Source organism: Camelus bactrianus, chromosome 26 (genome assembly GCF_048773025.1).
Source record: "Camelus bactrianus isolate YW-2024 breed Bactrian camel chromosome 26, ASM4877302v1, whole genome shotgun sequence".
NCBI classification, from domain to species: domain Eukaryota; kingdom Metazoa; phylum Chordata; class Mammalia; order Artiodactyla; family Camelidae; genus Camelus; species Camelus bactrianus.
The window spans coordinates 30597813-30618607 of record NC_133564.1 but is presented as its reverse complement, the minus strand read 5'-3'; the positions used below and the strand labels follow the sequence as shown (position 1 = coordinate 30618607).

General features: G+C 35.3%; 1 protein-coding gene across 16 annotated transcripts in view; it reads left to right on the top strand.

The window, feature by feature from the left end:
- ADAM2 (ADAM metallopeptidase domain 2) overlaps positions 1–20795 on the top strand; it is a 61144-nt gene that overhangs the window by 2088 nt on the left and 38261 nt on the right. For 3 of the 16 annotated variants that reach the window (XM_074353591.1, XM_074353597.1, XM_074353598.1), the window contains 7 exons: positions 752–786; positions 9464–9514; positions 12022–12454; positions 12557–13959; positions 14536–14612; positions 16902–16957; positions 19545–19623. In XM_074353591.1, the coding sequence (XP_074209692.1) occupies positions 13905–13959; positions 14536–14612; positions 16902–16957; positions 19545–19623 (267 nt within the window). In that variant the 5' untranslated portion in view covers positions 752–786; positions 9464–9514; positions 12022–12454; positions 12557–13904. The other 13 variants (XM_074353593.1, XM_074353588.1, XM_074353592.1 and 10 more) reach the window with 9 other exon arrangements.

Here is a 20795-nt window from a genome sequence, read left to right as displayed (position 1 = left end):
AATAGGGTCAAGGGTTTTTTTTGTCTTTCTTTCTTTTTTTTTTTTTTTTTTTTGCATATGAGTATCTATTGCCTTACCTTCATTTATTTAATGCTCCTTTTGTTCCATTGATTGGTTTTTTTAAATTTCTTTTTAAAAGATTTTTTTCTTGAAGTATAGTTGATTTCCAATGTTTTGTTAGTTTAAGGTGTACAGCAAAGTGATTCAGTGATACAAAAATGTGTATATTATTTTTAAGATTCTTTTTCATTATAGATTATTCTAATACAGTGAATATAGTTCCCTGTGCTGTACTGTAGGTCCTTTTTTATCTATTTTGTATATAGTAGTTTGTATTTTTATCCCATACTCCTGATTTATCCTTCCCCACCTTTCCCCTTTGGTAATCATAAGTTTGTTTTCCATGTTTGTGAGTCTGTTTCTGTTTTATATGTAAGTTCGTTTCTATCCTTTTTTCAGTTTCCACATGTAAGTGATATCAAATGATATTTTTCCTTCTCTAACTTACTTCTTTGAGTATGATAATCTATGTTGCTGCAAATGGTATTATTTCATTGTTTTTTTATAGCTTAGTAATAGTCCATTGTTTAAATATATATATATATATTTTTTTTTTTTCAGCACAACATCTTTGTTCATTCATTTGTCTGTGGGTATTTAGGTTGCTTCCATGTCTTGACTATTGTAAATAGTGCTGCTTGGAACATTGGGGTACATGTATCTTTTCGAATTAGAGTTTTGTCTTTTACAGATATATGCCCAGGAATGGGATTGCTTGATTGTATGGTAAGTCTAGTTTTAGTTTTTTAAGGAACCTCCATAGTGGCTGCACCAACTTCCATCCCACTAACAGTGTAGGAGGATTCTCTTTTCTCCACACTCTGTCCTGCATTTAGGTTTGTGGACTTTGTGTTAATGGCCATTCTGACCGGTGTGGGGTGATACCATATTATGGTTTTGATTTGCATTTCTCTAATAATTAGCCATAATGAGCATTTTTTTCATGTCCCTGTTAGCTATCTGCATGTCTTCATTGGAGAAATGTTGGTTCAAGTCTTCTGCCCATTTTTGATTGAGTAATTTGTCTTTTTTGTTATTGAGTTGTATGTGCTGTTTGTATATTTGGGAAATTAAGCTTTTCTCAGTCATATTGTTTGCAGATATTTTCTCCATTCTGTAGGTTGATTTTTAATTTTGTTTATGGTTTGCTTTGCTGTGAAAAAGCTTATAAGGTTAATTAGGTCCCATTTGTTTATTTTTTGTTCTGTTTCTATGGCCTTGGGAGAGACTGACCCAGGAGAATATGCTAAGATTTATGTCGGTGAAAGGTTTGCTTATGTTCTCCTCTAGGAGGCTTATAGTGTCCTGTATTACATTGAAGTCTTTAGGCCATTTTGAGTGTATTTTTGTCTACGGTGTGTAAGGGAGTAATCTAACTTCACTGATTTACATGCAGCTGTGCAGGTTTCCCAACACCACTTGCCAAAGAGACTGCTTTTTCTCCATTGTATGTTCTTGCCTCCTTTGTAGAAGGTTAATTGATGGTAGGTGTGTAAGTTAGTTTCTAGTCTCTCTCTTCTGTTCCACTGATCCGTACGTCTGTCTCTGTGTCAATGGGAAACTGGTTTGATTATTGTAGCTTTGTATATTGTCTGAAGTCTGATTCAGTCATGCTTCAGCTTAGTTCTTTTTCTTCAATGTTGCTTTGGCAATTCTGGGTCTTTTGTGATTCCATATAAATTATAGGAATATTTGTTCTAGATCTGTGAAAAATATCCTGGGTAATTAGATAGGGATCACATTAAATCTGTAGATTGCTTTGGGTAGTTTGGTCATGTTAACAATACCAATTCTTCCAAACCAAGAGCAGGGGATACCTTTCCATTTTTATTAAATCATCTTTAATTTCCTTGATCATATAGGTCTTTCATCTCCTTGGTCAGGTATATTCCTAAATATTTTATTTTTTATGTGATTTTAAAAGAAAGTGCTTTCTAACTTTTCCTTTCTAATATTTCATTGTTACTGTAAAGAAATGCAACACATTTCTGTATGTTAATCTTGTATCCTGCTGCAATGCTGAGTTCGTTCATCAGCTCTAGCAGTTTTCGTGTGGAGTCTTTGGGGTTGTCTATATACAGTATCATGTCATGTGTGTATTTTGACAATTTTACCTCTTCTTTTTCAATTTGGATCCCTTTTATTTCTTTATTTTTCTGATTGCTATGGCTAGGATTTTCAATACTGTGTTCAGTAGAAGTGGGGAGAGTAGGCATCCTTATCTTGTTTCAGGTTTCAGCAAGACAGTTTTCCTTTTTTGACCATTGAGTATTATGATGGGTATGGGTTTGTCATAAATAGCTTTATTGTGTTGAGATATGTTCCTTCTGTACCCACTTTGCTGAGAGTTTTTACCATAAACAATGTTGAATTTTATAAAATGCTTTTTCTGCATCTACTGAGATGATCATGTGATTTTTGTCCTTTTGTTAATGTGGTGTATCACCTTGATTAATTTGCATATGCGGAACCATCCTTGTGTCTCTGGGATGAATCAGATTGGATTCTGCTTGCTAATATTTCATTGAGAATTTTTTCATCTATGTTCATCCATGATATTTGCCTTTAATTTTCTTTTCTGATAGTGTCTTTGTCTGGTTTTGCTATGACTATGATGCTGACTTCATACAATGAGTTTGAGAGAGTTCCTTCCTCTTCAGTCTTTTGGAAATGTTTGAGAAGGACTGGAATAAGTTCTTCTTTGTATGTTTGATAGAATTCCCCAGTGAGGCTGTCTGGTCCTGGACTTTTGTTTGCAGGGAGTTTTTTTTATTACAAATTCTAATTCCTGTCTAGTGATAAATCTTTTCAAATGATCTATTTCTTCTTAATTAATTTTTTGTGGATTCTGTCTTTCTAGAACTTGTCCATTTCTTCTAGATTGTCCAATTTGTTGCCACATAGTTCTCTTATGGTTTTTTATATTTCTGTGGTGTTGGTTGTGATTTCTATTGTTTCATTTCTTATTTTGTTTGTGTCCTCTCTCTTTTCTTGGTGAGCCTGGCCAGAGGTTTGTGGATTTGTTTACTCTTTGAAAAAACAAACTCTTGGTTTGATTGATTTTTCCTTGTTTGTTTTATTACCTCCCTGATCTTTAATATTACTTTCCTTCTGTTAACTTTAGTTTTTGTTTATTCTTTTTCTAATTCTTTTAGGTGGTAGGTGAGTTATTTATTTGAGATTGTCTTGGTTTTTGAGGAAGACCTTTATTGCTATGAACTTCCCTCTTAGGACTAATTTTGCTGTATCCGATAAAGTCTGTGTGGTTTGTGTTTCCATTGTCATTTACTGCAAGATATTGTTTTCATTTCCTCTTTGATGTTATCATTGACCCATTGGTTTTTTTTGTAGTGTAATGTTTAGTCTCCATGCATTTGGTTTTGTTTTTCTTTTTCTTTCTGTGGTTGATTTCTAGTTTCATGCCCTAGTGGTCATAAAATATGCTTGAAATAATTTTTATCCTCTTAAATTTGTTGATGTTTGTTTTGTATATGACTGTGTGGTCTATCTTAGAGAATGTCACATGTGCACTTGAAAAGAATGTATATTCTGGTGCTTTTTTGGATGTAATACCCTGAAAATATCAATTAGGTCTAACTGTTTTATTGTGACATTTAGCATCTCTGTTGTCTTTTTCTGTATGGAATATCTCTCCAGTGATGTTAATGGGGTTTTAAAGTCTCCTAATATTATTGTATTTCCATCAGTGTCTCCCTTTATGTCTGTTAGTATTTGTTTTACATATATAGATGCTCCTATACTGGGTGTATATATGTTAACAAGTGAAATACACTCTTCTTCAATTGCTCCTTTTATCATTATATAATGTTCTTCTTTATCTTTCTTTTTGGCCTTTGTTTTAAAGTTTATTTTGTCTGGTATGACTCTTGTTACCCCCACTTTCAAGTTATTTCCATTTGCATGAAATATCTTTTTCCATCCTCTTGTTTTAATCTGTATGTGTCCTCACCCTAAAGTGGGTTCCTTGTAGGCAGCATGTTGTAGGCTCTTGTTTTATTATGCAGTCTGCCATTCTATGTCTTTTGATTGGAGCATTTAGTCCATTGTACAGTTATGGTGATTATTGATAAATACGTGTTTTTTTGCCATGTTAAACTTCGTTTTCCAGTTAATTTTTTTTTTGTGGTATAGTCAGTTTGCAACATTATGTCAACTTTCGGTGTATACTGTATGTTTCAGACATACAAATATTCCTTTCAATATTTTTTATTATAGCTACTGAAAGGTATTGAATATGGTTCCCTGTGCTATACAGAAGAAACTTGTTGTTTATCTATTTTATATATAGTAGTTAATATCTGCAAATCTCAAATTCCTAATTTATCCCATCCCAACCTTTCTCCCCAGTTGGTTTTGTGTTTCTTCTTTTTTTCTTTTTGTTTTTTCCTTTGTGATTTGATAATTTTCTTTTGTATTAGCTTGATTTCTATTCTCTTTGGTTTTTGTGTCTCTTTTGTATGCTTTAATTTGTGGTTACCCTGTTTTTCAAGTATGGTAACCCATTACACTGTTTGCTTTAGACTGATAATCATACAGGCTCAAACACATCCAAAAAAGAACAAAAAGAAAAATCTACATTTTCTAGCTCCACTCTCCCACATTTTATGATTTTGATATCCTCTTTTACATCTTCATGTTTATTTTGCTGTTCATTGTAGTTTTCATATTTCCAATTGTGGATAATCTCATTTCTAAGCTTCATGCTTCTTTTCTATATAGAGAAGAAGTTTCAGTATTTTTCTAGGACAGGTTTAGTATTGCTGCATACTTTTTGTTTTTGCTTGTCTGAGAAATTCTTTATCTTTCATTTTCTAAATGATACTCCTGCTGGATAGGGTATCATAGGTTGCACATATTTCTCTTTCAGGACTTTGAATGTATCTTGCCACCCCCTTCTGACCAGAAGTGTTTGTGTAGAGAAATCAGCAGAAAGCCTTATGGGGGTTTTCTATAACTAACTCTTTGTTTTTCTCTTGCTGCCTTTAGAATCTTTTCTTTGTCTTTAATTTGGCCATCTTATTTATAATATGTGTTGGTGTAGGTCTGTTGGGGTCCATTTTGTTTGGGGGTCCTCTCTGCTTCCTATATTTAGATATCTGTTTCCTTCTGTAGGTTTGGGAAGTTTTCCGTCATACTTTCTTCAAATTCCTTTTCAACCCTCCTTTCTCTTTCTTCTTCTCAGACCCATATTATGTGTAGATTGGCATGCTTTATATTATCCCAAAGGTCCCTTATATTGCTTTCATTGATTTTCATTTGCTTTTCTTTCTGGTATTTTGATTGATTGATTTCCATTACCCTATCTTCCAAATCACTTGTTAGTTTTCTGCATTATTTAGTCTGCTACTAACTGCCTTTAGCTCAGCTGTTATCTCAGCCGTTAATTGGCTGCTGTTTAATAGTTTCTATTTCCTTTTTATAATATGCTGCATTTCTTTTGATAGCCTCACTTATTTCCTTCCATGCCTATAAACTCCTCCTTTTTGAACTCAGGATCTAGTAGACTGTCGAGATCTATTTCATTGTTCATTTGGGGGACTTCTCGCTTTTTTTAATTGGGAGTGGTTCCTCAGCTTCTTCATTTTACTTATATTTCTCTGGCTCTGTGAGTTTAGGACCAGTGGTTATTACTGTGGTCTTGAAGGGCTGTTTTTATGTGGGAGCATCCCTGTGTAGACTGTTGTGTCTTTTATTTTTGTTCAGAGGGCTGTTTTTAGTATGGATGGCTGCCACTTCTTTCCTCCACGTGTGCTGTCTGTTATCCCTTTGACTGAGGTTGTGATTGGTGTTGTGGTGACCAGAGCCTGTGCTGGATGTTGAGCAGGGTCTCCTGTCTGCTCTGTGGTTATCACAGCCCTGTCCTAGCTAGGAGGAGAGAGAAATGGTAAGTTACTGTTTAAGGGGTAGAGAATTTCAGTTTAGGGAGATGAAAAAGTTCTAGAGTTTGACAGTGACAACAGATGCATGACAATGTGAGTGTGCTTAAGGCCACTCAGTGTACACTTTAAAAATTATATATGATACATTTTGTGTGTTGTATATTTTACCACAATAAAAAATTAGGAAAAATTCTACTTATGATATCACCAAAAATAGTATATTTAGAAATATTTTTATGAAAAGTGTGAGATACACTGAACACTAAAAACACGTTATTGAAAGAGAATATAAATAAACGTGAAGATATCTCATGTTTGTGTATTGGAATACTCAATTTTGTTAATACAGAAATACTCCAAAAATTGATCTACAAATTCAACACAATCCTTAACAAACCATAGCTGTTTTTGTTTTTGTTTTTTTGCTGAAAAAGTCACACCAGAATTCCTAAGGACACCAAATAGCAAAAGCAATCTTGAAAACATAATTTTCAAGAAAACTAGAAACTAAAAACACCTCTAAATTTAAAAACATTACAAATTAAAATAATCAAGATACTGGATAAGAATAAACATATAATTCAGTGGAATACAACAGAGTCCAGATATAAAGCCTCATATTTATAGTCATTGAATTTTGACAAAGGATACAAAGGCAATTCAATGGGAAAGGAATGTATTTTTCAGCAAATGTTGTTGTGGAAGGTAAATATCAACATGCTAAAGAATTTTGATTGCTTCATCACAATAGTCACAAAAATTGAAAGTGGATCATAGCTCTAAATAAGAACTAAACTTATAAAACACTTAGACCACATATGAGTAAATCTTTATGACCTCACATAGGCTATGCTGTTGTAGACACCAACGCACAAGTAAAGAAAGAAGCAACAGATTAATTGAACTTCATCAAAATTAAGAAATATTGTGCTACAAGTGATACATCCAAGAACATGAAAGGCAAACTACAGAATGGGAGAAAATATTTGCAAAACTTATGCGGACATGAGACTTGTCTGCAGAATATGTGAAGAGCACTTTCCAGTTCATATAAAACAACAAATAACACAATTAAAAATAGGTTACAGCTTCCTTATTCCTCTGCAAGGACTCCTCAGTCTCCCCCCAACACTTCTGGGGTCTCTAATCTACACAGCAACTTCCTCTCCATTGCTGCAGCCTGAAGATTCCAGCCATTCCTGCTGCTGGGAGCTCTGTCCTCTGCTTCCTTAACTCAGTGCGAATGCTGCGCTTTGCCTACGACTCCAATTCTTTGTGCTGAGATCAGCCAATTGTCCATATGTAGAGTTGGATTTTCATAAATCAACATCTTTTCCTTGTTTCAGATACTATAGTTTTGCTTTTGCTGTTGCCTTTCAGAAACCATTTCCCTCATGTATTTTGCTCTGTTTTTTATTTCAAGAGGGCAAGTTTGGCACAATTTAATGGAAAAACTTCATCATGGTCAAAGTGGACGTCATTTCTTCCTTAGAGTAATGGATATCTCCCTATTAATTCAGTAATAATTAGGTGCAGTTTCTTTAATCAGCCTTTGGAGTGGTTAAGCGTGTGAGGTGGAAAGCTTCACTTCCAGTAGGAAATTTAAGTGAAGGTGGACTAATAGAAAGTTGACCTTTTCTGATGGATGAGGCTGGGACAGGGCAGCTTTCAAAGTGTTTTGTCCTACTATAGCATTAGTCTGCTGCATGTTTGCTTCATTTCAACATCTTTCATGTGTTTACCAATTTATTTCCTATAATACGTAAAACATCTTGAATCACTTTCTTTTAGGTAAATGACTTAATAACTACATAGAATGAAATTGTGTTTCAAAGTTAACAAACTTTTGTCTTTTGGGGGATATTCATTTACATTTAATATAATTGTAGTTGCTTTGGTGGTAATTCTGATTGCTTAATTTTGGTTTTTGTATTTTAGTTGTATGTACCAAAGTTCCATAGGTTTTTTTTCCCCCCTAATTTTCTGTTACACTTAGAGGAATATCTATTTTTCTAATTAATATAGGCAAAATTAAAACAATAGCATATTATACAGATAATATGGAAATTCAACCTAGTTTACCATCATTAATTGTTTTTTAAAATTAATCCTCAGTTTTGTCAATTTTTTATTAAATCATTTTGAAAGCAGTTCTTTTTTTGGTCTGTTTTTTAAATAGAACTTATTAAATATTATCAATCTAATTTTTCTAAGTAACAGTTCATGGAAGGAAATATGATAAAATAAAATACACTAGAATATAGTACATAAAAAACTCTTATAAATGATAAATATAAAAACACATTTATGTCAGTGATGTAGTTATATATAATATTGAGTTGACATAAATATATGATGAATAGAATATTGGGAAAACACTTTTAAATTTATTTATTATATGACTGTATTATTTGAATACCAAATTTTCATAAATCAAATTAGTGGTCTCTTAATATTATTTTTAAAAACTTAAAAGGTAATCTTATATTTCCAGTTAAAAGTACAGACTTCCTCATGCAGCGTGCTGCTCATCCAAAAAAATGGCCTCTTGATCAGTTTCTACATTTATCTGCCTTTCCTTATTTTAACTGCCATCATCACCCTTAAATGGAATAAAATGAAGAGATTTTGGAACAGAGAGGGAACAGTAAGTGGAGAGGAAGTAAACTGTTTTTATATTTCTCATGAAAAATGTATTATGGGAAGAATTCAAATGTAATTCAGAATATCACAAGTAGGGGTCCTTGGACAGATTGAGTTAGTGTTTATTCCAGGTTTTGTTTTGTGTTTTCAGGATTCAGGCAGGTAGGCATCTTTTGTGGTCGTATAAGCCCAGGAACAACTGAAGCTACTCAGTAAACCCTCAGTGCCTTTTGACTAGAAAGCCATGTTGGCTGTAATTGCTTTAGAAGGTCTGTTTGCTTCCTAAGCAACCCCGTTTTCCTCGTATTGACATTCAGTTGTACCAAGAAGATTCATACAGACAGGGCAGCATAGACTATGAGGCAGGTGAAGATGAGGGGAGATACGGAAGTGTAGAATGTGGGGAGGTGAGAAAAATATAAGACGGCAGAGAATGAAGGAGAGAACCCAGGAGACTGCCCACTTCACACGTAACTAATATCACTCATGTATTTCTAAACTTAGAATTAAGGCACTTGCACAGCTTTTTGCTTTATCATAACACCAATACAAGCCACAGCTGGCTGAGTGAATATTTAGGAAAATAAGAATGGAAAAGTAAGGATAAGTTAGAAACATGTCTCATTGCTCCATGTGAAGGGAGTATGGTTCTCTGTTTCTTACTTATGGAGAAGAAGATAAAATAATCAAATAAACTTCCATCAACACCTCTACTTCCTGAGATGGGATATAGGAGGCAAACTAGATATTGGTACATTTTAATTGAGTAGTTAGTACAAATTTGGGTTTTTTGGTTTTCTTGACTTTAAGATTAGAATGTTTTCTAACCTTTAAAAATAACTCTTATTTCTTGCATACAGATCTACATCAGAAGACAGCAGTAGTAACAGCAACCAGTCTTACAGTTAAAGGTGAAGTGAATGAGTAAAATTATTGACAAAATAATATGATTCATTAAATAGTTTAAAAAATATGTTTAACAGTACCTTAGTGCTGTTATTTTATACTTATCTAGAACCAGTTAATGATAATTCACATTAGCTATAGTTTTATTAACCAACATTTTTATAATAAAAATGACTAAAGAAATTTTTTAAATGTTCTTAAAATATTTATGAGCAATCATGCATTTGATTCATAGATTTAAGGTTCAAATTCATAGATTTACGCAAATTGTCTCCCAACACTTACGTTTCTTCCTTAGTGACCCCCTGCTTATTTGCTCTTCTTATTTTAGCAATAAGGAAACAGACATAAAGAATTTAAAAACTTCCCCACATGTATAGAATTTTAGTAAGTTTTTGAATTGGAGTTTAAGACAGTCAGACTCCAGGGTTTAAACTCATAATAACGCCACAATTTTGACACATATTTTCTGATGTATGACTGGGGACTGGGAAGGGGATTTACATTTATTGAGGACCTAGGAGATGCCAAGCAAAATGCTAAATGTACTCACCCTCCAAGGCAGAAGAACAGTTCTTTACTGAGAAGGGATAAAGTAGGCTTCTGTGTATATTGTTCAAATTTCTAACTCATATATATAAAGAAATTGTGATAGTTGACATTTTAAACTTATCACTGGGACTAAAGGAAAAAAACAAAAATCGATCCAAGCTGAGATCGAGTTCATCCCTTTACTTATGTGCCATATCTGACTTTGGTTGAGGATAAATAATGGATCTCTGATCTGTTTCAGTATCTGCTGCCAAAGAAAATATTTATAGCTGTTACCCTCAATGTAAAATAGTCTTGTTTCTGCCTAGATCATCCTCTGCCTCTTCTTTGACAACTCTATTAAAGGCCCACATCTCAGGTGGAGATTTTGGCACTTGGCTGTCTTCTTCTCATGTCCTTCATAGTCTCATCATCGTGCTAGGTGTCCTCCCCTGAACACCTCACCTCCACTCAGCTTCAGTCATTCTCCTAGACCAGTACGCCGACCATGCCATGACCCCGATTCTTCCCAGATCTTAAGTCATCAATTCAATATCTTGCTTTCTTTTATATTTTCTTCCCACAGCCTTCTCCTGCCAGTAGTACTTTATGTTTATATTAAGGTCTTGCATCAAGAATTTGACACAGTAGTTAGGCATTCAGTCCATAAGTAATAAATAAACTTATCAGTTGACTATATGTATTTTGAAAGGTGATTAAGCATATAGAAAAGATGAGAGAAGCAGAGGTAATTGGGGCAGATGATGTTGCGGAAGTGGATAGCAGTGTTAAAAGTGGTTGACTGAGTCGGCCCTATTGAGCAAGTGATAAGTAAACAAAGAATGGGAGGAGGTGCAGATAACCAGCCAGTTTAGATATTTGAAAGGAGTCACCTGACATCACAGAATCGACTCACATAGGCTTTTGTTTAAATACAAGAGATGCAGTGCAACGAGAGAGAGTGCAGGCAAGCACTGGGGCTCAAAGAGACACCTCACGCACAAGGTCTCAAGGTTCCTTATTTTGAATTTTATACAGCCCGGCATAGATCCCTCTGCCCTTGGCTCAGCAAAAAGTGAAACCACATATTCAAGCTTTCCAACAGATACAGATGGAGCTTCTCCATTCCAGCTGTAAATTAACTCGGTCTCACACAGGCATAGAGCTGGCAGAGCTGTCCATGTAGGTATATGGGCAGGAACTCTTCAAGCCCATGAATGATACGATGGACAAAGAAGTCAGGAATGTCTGATGAATGACAGTGATGCCAGTTCACCTGGAGCAGAGTTAGCAAGCGGGCTGTAGTGGTGATGAGGTCAGAGAAGTAAAACACTGGTAGGACCTGGGAGGACCTGGAGGTTATTTAAGTGAAAAGCAGGAATCACTGGAGGAGTTAAATTCCAAGCACATGACTTAAACTTTTAAAGGCTGGTTTGTTGAAAATAATCTTTATGATGGCAGGAGTAGATGTGGAGAAAGCAGGTAGTGGAGAAGCGACTGCAATAATCCAGGAGAAAAAGGATGTTACCCCAGACCAGGGGTGGTAAAGATGGTCTTAGGAATAAATTTTGAAGGTGAACCTTTCTGTTTCCTTGTTCATGATTTCCTTTCACTCATGCAAAACAGGGAGGCTGTGTAAACGAAGGTCTTAGGAATAAATTTTGAAGGTGAACCTTTCTGTTTCCTTGTTCATGATTTCCTTTCACCCATGCAAAACAGGGAGGCTGTGTAAACGAAACATACATAAATACCAGTTTATAGCATTTCCTTTCAGTGTGACTATCACGAACGATTCAGGGAAAAATCAGAACAAACAAAAACTCAGGTATGAATTCTGTGGAGCACAGGCATAGACTGACGGTATGAACTGTCTTCTTGTGCTAATTAGTTGATACACCTGTCATTGTGTAGTAACATTAAAGAGCTTTTACTAACAATTAAAATGTAGCATTTCTATTTTTCTATATTTATTTTACCACAGTGAGTAAACAGTTATGTCAAAAGCCACAGTTTGAAGAAAAGATATTACCAACAAACTCACTATTAACCGGCCTGATTCAAGAATGAAGAAAAGTCTGCTCTTCTCTCCTTTTGTGATGCCTTAAAGCTTTCAATTTCAGAAACCAAAATAAACCCTGTGAGTGAAAGCACGCCGGCTTGCGTCTGTTGATTCTTCTCCCGCCCTGATCATCGGGTAGGAAATCAGCAAGTTGGCCTCTTCTGAAGCCAGGAGGCTGTTACACCCCAAACTGAAAACATTCCACTCCTGCTGCTGCCTGCCCTCAGGTGCCCACTGCCCTGCTAATTGCTCCCGTCTCAGAGCGGACACCTACAGGCCGCGCCTCTCCGATAGCTCGTGACCCTCGGGCCCTGTGCATCCCAGGCTTCGGAATGTGGAGAGAAGGTGCTGCTAGGTGAGGCCAGCCCAGAGCCCTGAGAGAGTCGCTGCATCCGTTCTGTCCTCAAGGAGGTGCTCAGACTGAGCTCCTGGTCACAGATAACTGTTCTGTCTCCAGGTGATGCTTCCTTGGCCTCTTGGAAATTGGCATCTGGAATATTTCTTTGTCCTTTGAAGCAACTCGGACTTGCTGCTCCTTCTTCCCTGAAGCCGAGCTTTCCTGGGTGGCATTTTCTTGCTTCAGTGCCGCCTCTCTTCATCTCCCTCTTACTGAGATAGGTGTCCTTCAAAAACTTTTTTCAAAAACTTTTTTAACTGAAATGTGGTTGATTTACAAGGTTGCGTTACAATGTTTTATTAGTTTCAGGTTAACAACATAGTGATTCAGTATTTTTATAGATTATACTCCATTTAAAGTTAATACAAAATATTGGCTATATTCCCTATGCTATGTAATATATCCTTGTAGCTTATTTATTTTACACATAGGAGTTTGTACCTCTTAATCTCCCATCCCTATCGTGCCCCTTCCCTCTCCCCTCTCCCCACTGGTAACACTAGTTTTTTCTCTGTATCTGTGAGTCTGCTTTATTATATTCATTTATTTTATTTTTTTAGATTCCAAATATAGGTGATAATATACAGTATTTGTCTTCCTCTGTCTGACTTACTTCAGTAAGCATAGTACCATTTGCAACAACATGAATGGACCTGGAAGGCATTATGCCAAATATATTTTTTAGTAGCTGCAACTATAAATGAACAAAATTCTAATCAATAGTAAAATAGAAAGACAGATGGCCACATATTCATTCAGTGTGTGATATACAACAAGGAAAAAAAAAACTATTGCTACTTACCAAGTGGATGGATCTGCTACTCACAACATGGGTGGATCTCCTAATCATTGCGTTAAAAGACCCCAAAGGTAAAAAGGGTACATGCTGATTGGTTCCATTTGCATAAGCTCAAAAACAGACAGAACTAATCTATGGTGTTAGAGGTGATGACTGTCTGTCAAGGGGCAATCTGGGGACTTCAGTCATTCTATATTTTATTTCTTGATCGGAATCTAGGTGTTAATTACACTGGTTTGTTAACTTGAATATTGAACTGTGCACCTGTATGTATATAAAATACACGTATGTAAGTTCATTTAAGAAGTGAAGATAAGTCTTGCTGTTCAGTAACTGTTTCTTCAACCCTGCCTTTTGGAAGTGATTCTGCACTTTTTTTTTTCAGCTGGAAAGCGTAATCCAACTGAGTTGAAGCCTCCGTCTGCGTAGATTTGGGGGCCGAGACCGCCCGCGTTCAGCAGCGCTCGGCACCAGCCTCTCCGCCCACGTCGCTCTCACAGCCGCCGCTCCAGGCAGCGTGCGCGGGCCGGAGGGGTCTCCTCGCGTTCCCAACTGCCCGCCACCCTCTCCAACGGCCACTACTCGGGCTGGCATCCGGGACGTCAAGCCATGCTGTGCCTTCTGTTTCTGCTCACTGGGCTCATCGGGCTCCAGACAGACGACAGTACGTACAAAAATCCCTCCTCTGACCTTTAGGGAACGTCAGGTCTCCTCTCCGTTTCCCTCTGAGAGGCTGTCCATCCCTATGAACATGCTTTTCTGTCGGGGCGCCAACTGTGTGAGCCCGAGTGCACTCCCACACTGCCATCTCCCCAGTCAGAATCCGCTCTGGCTGTGAGGATCTTTCCCACTGTTTTTGGGACCATGGTGAAAATGAGGGATGCCGTAGTTCGAGTGGATACCTTGAGATTAAAGCCTCATGTCCTGCTCTGTATTTTTGACCTCTGGATTCTGTAGTCAGAAGGTCCGAAGGACCTGACTATTTGTATTGAGAATACTTGGGTCTGTTGCCTAAGGATTACCATAACCTGCCCACAGGGCACTGTTTGTAAAACAGAATACTTACTTCTCTTTAAAAGATTTGTAATTCTAGAAAGAAGCGGGTATTGAAGATATTTGAAAAAAAAAAAGTAAAATATAAGAGGTGACATGTAGAATATTACGGATTTACATGAGGAAATAATGAGGGAATCTCTGCGGTGATGGGTGTCGCCCCAATAAAACATTTTGCACCTTGCAGGGTCTGAAAGGCTACGTGTGCAAATTACAGTTCCAGAGAAAACACGGTCAATATCAAGTGGAGGAGTTGAATCACAGGTAATTAAGTACTAACATTTTTCAAAACTAAAAAGCATGTGAATATTTTGTTTCCAATAACTAAACCTGGCATTTTTGATTCTTGCACACTTTCTGAATTTTATGTTTATACTCCATTTTTCTTAAGTGGAAGAGCCCTTTTGAAAATAAACCAAAATTAATAATGTTCCATAGAACTATGGTGCTGTGATGCTCATTACCAAAGCCTCAAGCCCCGTCTTCTAAATCTGTTTTCCCTCTTGAGTGTCTGAGTGATAACTGACCTGATCTATTTAGAGTCTCTTCTCACTCAGGGGGCAATATTTGGAAGATTTTAGTGTTTGTTGTTAAGGAAGCCTATAGTTTCCTTATATGGAATGACGATTTTATTTAATGAAGCGTTGTATGGGTAATTTTTATATCTCGATTGCAAATATGTTAATCATTTAGAATTCTTTGTGTGCCTTAGTTCATCCTGATTCAGGTATTAGTTTTCTTTCTTCTTCCTTTGAATTAAATAGAAAGTTTCTTTTTTTCTTTTTTTTCTTTTTTTTACTAATTTCTAGAATCATTTCTAAAGAAGTGAAATGTGTTTTTTGAAATGCTACACTTTAATTTTCTTTTTGGTTGGTTAGTAAATATTTTGATAATTTGAGTGCAAATATTTCTTTAGCAACTACCGACATATCACCCTAGTACAGATATTACAAGCTTAAAATTTTCAATATATCATTTTAAAGGGAATTCATATTTATGAAAACTTTAAATTAAATCATTTAAATACAGAAAAAGAGGTGAGGCATTTAACAGCATTTTATTTTTTAAAGGAAAAATATATGGAATTGCTTGGTCATATTAGAAAATATACACAGAATCTCTTTAAAGGCAAGTATCTTGCAGCAGATTTCACCAGATTCCATGATAGTAAGTCCCATAGGAGAAGTAGGGAAAAAAAAAAATCACCTGTCCTCAACTGTCAAATTCATGAGGGAAAAATTTTGACTATTTTGTTCATATCTCTAACTCCAGTGCCTGGAACAGAGCTGGATACATATTAAAAGATTAGTAGTATTTTTTAGCCAATAAGGCTGTTATACTTAGTGATTTAACAAATGCTACAAGCATAGTATTAAACTGTATATGTTTGTAATTATTATAATTAATAAAGAGTATATTATAAGAGATATTCAACTTAAAAATTCTAGCAGATTTTAAAAATAACTGAATGGAACTTCTGTACATGAAAAATACAATATGAAAGTAAAATCGAAAATTAACAGTAGACCAGAGACAACTGAAGAGACTAAATAAATACAATGTATAAACGACTAAGAGAAAAAGAGGATATAATTAAGAGATGTAAGAACAGAATAATTAGAATTCCTGAAAGAGAGAGAAAAATCTGGAGAAGAGGTTATATTAAACATGTATTAACTGAGAAATGATTAAAAAATGAATCTTCAGATCAGGTATCACAACACATGTTTACACAAAATAATCTAGAGAACATTATAAGTATTACAATAATTTAATAAATTCTCTGGAAACAAGAAACAATATAAATATTAATCAATTGCACTTCTATTATGCAAAGATACAAAATGAAAGTTTTCAAAGATACAATTTACATACATAAAAATCAAAATCTAAAGAAATCTAACCCCACAAAAAGGAAAACCTCCTCACTGAATAAAACAAGATGAGAGGAGTTTAAGGTCTATATAAATTGAGTATATCCCATGCTCATGAGTTGGAAGAGCCAATAATGTAAAAATGTTAAGGCTCCTCAAACTGATCTATAAATACTAAATTGTCCATTCTTTACTCATTCTTTCTTAATATTAACAAAATCAATGAGTATTGCATCCAAACTTGAAACATTTTATAAAATCTACAAATATTATACATTGTATGTTATTAATTCTTTGCTATATTATATATATTTTCTATTGAGTAATTTAGTTATGCTCTTCTATTTTTAAGCATAAATTTTGCAGTGGCCTCAATCTTTACTAAGCTAACACAATTATCGGATGAAAATCATCAACATTTCAGATTCTATTTTACTGGATAAATTTTAAAACTAATAAGAAACTGCACATGCCGTATTTTCCCATTCATCTTTATTGTGAAAGCCAATATTTTAGTATCAGATTTCATTGAAATAAATCAATGTTAAACAATAAATTTCTCTCTTTTTTGTTGTATTATTGTGCTTTAGGATGTAATTATTGTGAATATAAAATGATAGTTTTCCTTTTTAATATTCTTCTCACTTTTCTTTGCCTTTTTAATATACTCTCCTGCCAGGTGTCCTACAAGATTGTAATTGAAGGGAAAACATACACTGTGAACCTAATGCAAAAGTAAGTGACATACTTTATTCTACCACCTGTCTTTGTTCTATTTACAATTATTGTTTACAATTCTCCAGAAAGTAATTATTTTGGATTTGTTAACATTTCTAGTTGCTGGCTGTTCATTTGTCTCACTTCATGCTTCAGAAAAAGATTTTAAGTCTATATAATAAATATTTAGAACTTGAATCCATCATGTGTGCTCCCACCTTCCTCCTTCCCAGTGGCACCACCTTTCCATTTGACTGTTTATGTGGTTTTGTGGAGGATGAATTTTCATATTTTTCTATCGTGATCAAAACATAAATATGACTTGTTTTCGAGCTCCCTTACATTCAACTATATTTGAAAGAACATAGTGGATTTTCAAGTGGAAAGACCAGTGATTTTTTTAAATTAGTTTACATATCAGAATGTATTGAGGACTAAGACTGTAACTGTAGTTAGCCAGACTCAGTCCATGTCAGCTGATGGATCTGGGAAAAGCAAGCACACCATACTTAGGAATAAAGAAAAATTAAAATTGTAGTGGTCCTGTTTCAAAAGATAAGAATAGACTTCTAATAATAATGACTGACAGAAGCCTGCAAGTGAAGCTACCAAGTCAATACAAAATTAAGAAATACATCTACATCATTTCTAGAATTTAAAGCTTCAATTCTTTTATACATCTTAAAGTTTGGGAAATATTTTCTATATCTAAGATATGGATGGTACTAGTTTGAAGGAAGACATTAAAAAGCTGACTCAAAATTGCTTCTTCCTGAAGGAAAAAAAAAAAGCTGCATTTTTGCTAGAAATACATAGAGAAAATCCAGATACAATCTCATAGTCAGTTGCTACTTTGGAATGCCAAGTTATGGATGTGAGAGTGAGCCAGTGGTCAGGCTTAAAGCAGCCTATAAATAGCTTTCACTATCACGGGTAAAATTGAATGTAGTTGACTTACAATGTTGTGTTAGCTTCAGGTGGACATCAAAATGATTCCATGCCATATATATATATATAGTCTTTCAGATTCTTTTTCATTATAGGTTATTACAAGATATTGAATATAGTTCCCTGTGCTATACAGTAGGTCCTTGTTGTTTATCTGTTTTATGTATAGTAGTGTGTACCTGTTAATCCCAAACTTCTACTTTATCCCTCCCTACCATTCCCCTTTGGTAACCGTAAGATTGTTTTCTTTGTGAGTCTTTCTGTTTTGTAAACAAGTTCATTTGTATCATTTTGTTTTTAGATTTTACATATAAGTGATATCATACGGTATTTGTCTTTCTGTCTGACTTAACTTCACTTAATATGATAATCTCTAGGTCCATCCATGTTGCTACAAATGACTTTATTTCATTCCTTTTTTATGACTAGGTAATATTCCAGTGTGTGTGTTGTGTGTGTGTGTGTACTCAGTCATCTGTTGGTGGACATTTAGTTTGCTTCCACATCTTGACTATTGTAAATAGTGTTGCTATGAACCTTGGGGTGCCTATATCTTTAGAAGAAAACATTTTAATTGCATTTTCACAGCACATAAAGGAATCATGCCTCCAGAGCAGTCCTGGGTTGGAAGAGAGGGCAAAGTGACCTGCTTCCTAGGAGGGGAGAGGCGATTCTCTTGTATTAATTTATTTAAAGGAGCTAAAACTTCCAAGTATTACAGCCCAGGAGAGGCTCTGAGCTAGGTCTAGCTGAAAGAGGAAGTTCCAATCTCCACTTCATATAACATTCTCTAGCTCATAAGCAGGAAGTTCAACAGCAGAAAATATTATGTCATCATATGAATAAGGAATGCAGCAGAAACAGAACATCTGACTAGAAGTAGCTCAAACCATATGACACATACGTTTTGCACTTGATAAGAAATCTGTAGGCGGTTGACTTCTAGATCGGTCCAGCAGCTCCCACCTTGAGCCAGTGGACGTGGGTCTGATTTTCTTAGTGTTCCCGTGATGCTGGCAAACGGCTGGTTCAGCCGCAGTTACTAGCTCTTTGTAGGACTGTGCCCCGAGGTAGGGATTAGGGGCGCAGCCAAGGTCATCATCAGATGAGACTAATAATGATACGATAAAAAGTAGATTAGGAAGAATGCTAGAAGTGATCAGTGCTTAAGCAAAAATGTAGAACAAAGAAGTGTTGTTTGGAAATCCTACCCTTTGATAATTGAGAAAGTTGCAAATTTTTTATAAACTTGTCAAGATCAGCCTCAGTAAGAAGCTGATATATAAGCAAAGACTTGAAGTACACGAGGTAATGAACCATGTTCCAGAACATCCCAGGAAGGGGCGACAACCAGTGCAAATACCCTGAGTATTATAATGATATGTTTATCGATTTCATATACAATATAATACTCACCTGACTGTCACACTCTCCTCTGAGCTGCTTTTTAAACACAACAGGCAAGCTTGTCAGGTGAGTGAGGAGACGTCTGGAGACTAGGATTTTTGAGCAAAATTAGAACAAAATGTATGGAATCAGAGAATCTCTCTTTCTCTCTGCCTACCTATCTATAATAAATAGAATAAAAGAAATGTATTTTCAAAATAAAATCTGGAAAACAAATTTACATTAAATACTTTATACCTTTATTTTACAGAGCTTTCTTACCTCATAATTTTAGAGTTTATGCCTATAATGGCACAGGAAGTATGAAACCTCTTGCACAACAGTTTCAGGTACGATTTTTTGTATCTGTTTTAGATTTCTGTTGTCTGTTTTAGCTTTGTTATGTGAGTTGCTGTGATCACCTTTCTTAGGGCCCACATGTTGCTAGAGTGTACAGAGCCAGAGTTATATTTTGTTTTGACGTGAATGTAGCCGTTCCCCTTTGATGGTGTGTCTTGAATTAGCCCTGCTACACGGATGGTTAGCCAAACCAAAAATGATCGTGATGTTTTTAAGCTATTACTTCATGACGATGTACAAGTGTGTGCTTATGTTCCTGTGGCAGCAGGGTTGAATATGGAGTGAAATACTGAAAATTTAAAAAAAAAACAAACAAAAAAAACCATGACTTGAATCAGGAAAGCTAAATCTCTAGGAAGAAAAGGAGAATCCAAAGACTTGTCTGAAGCATGTTCAGGAATCAAATAAATACACATTAAATTTCAAGCTCGGTGAGGAATATATTAAATTTTCATCTGTTTGGAACACTTGGAGCTTCATTTAATAGAGTTTGCAGCTTGTTGTAAATATAATAGAGAAGTGTGCGTAGAATTTCAGGGATTACCCAGGCCTGAAATGCTGTTTTTGTTTTTAAATTTACCCTGCCTTACCAGTTCCTTTTGGGTTTTTTTTTTTTAATTTGCATTCCAGATTTCCATGTAGCAAATCAACTACTACTTTGAAATTAAAGCATTTTTATGGAGACTAAGCTTTTAACAGGAGAAATAATAGACATGGTGAATTCATCAGATTTTGCCCAAGAGAGTGGGCAAATGTATGTGAAACATCTGTGGAGTTCTCTATACAAACATATAAATAATGCACACTGTCAAAGAGTTTTATGATATGTACACATATGCATATATATGTGCATATACACACACTCGTGTGTGTGGCGTTTGTGTGTGTGTGTGAATATGGTGAAAGGGAGGGAGGAAGACAGACTTAAAACCGAGACACAGGGCCACAGCATCCCACACCTGAATTTTATGTAATTCTGCCACCCCTAGCACGTAACCCTACTTCCTGCTTCCCAGCAGGTGACCATGAGAGATAAATGTGTAATTAAAGAGACAAAGCAAAAAATGTTTTATTAACAACCTGAATATAGTAACTTATTGAATGCAGGCCTCAAATAAATGAATTCTACAATGCCATGTAAGTAAATTATGTTTATCAAAGC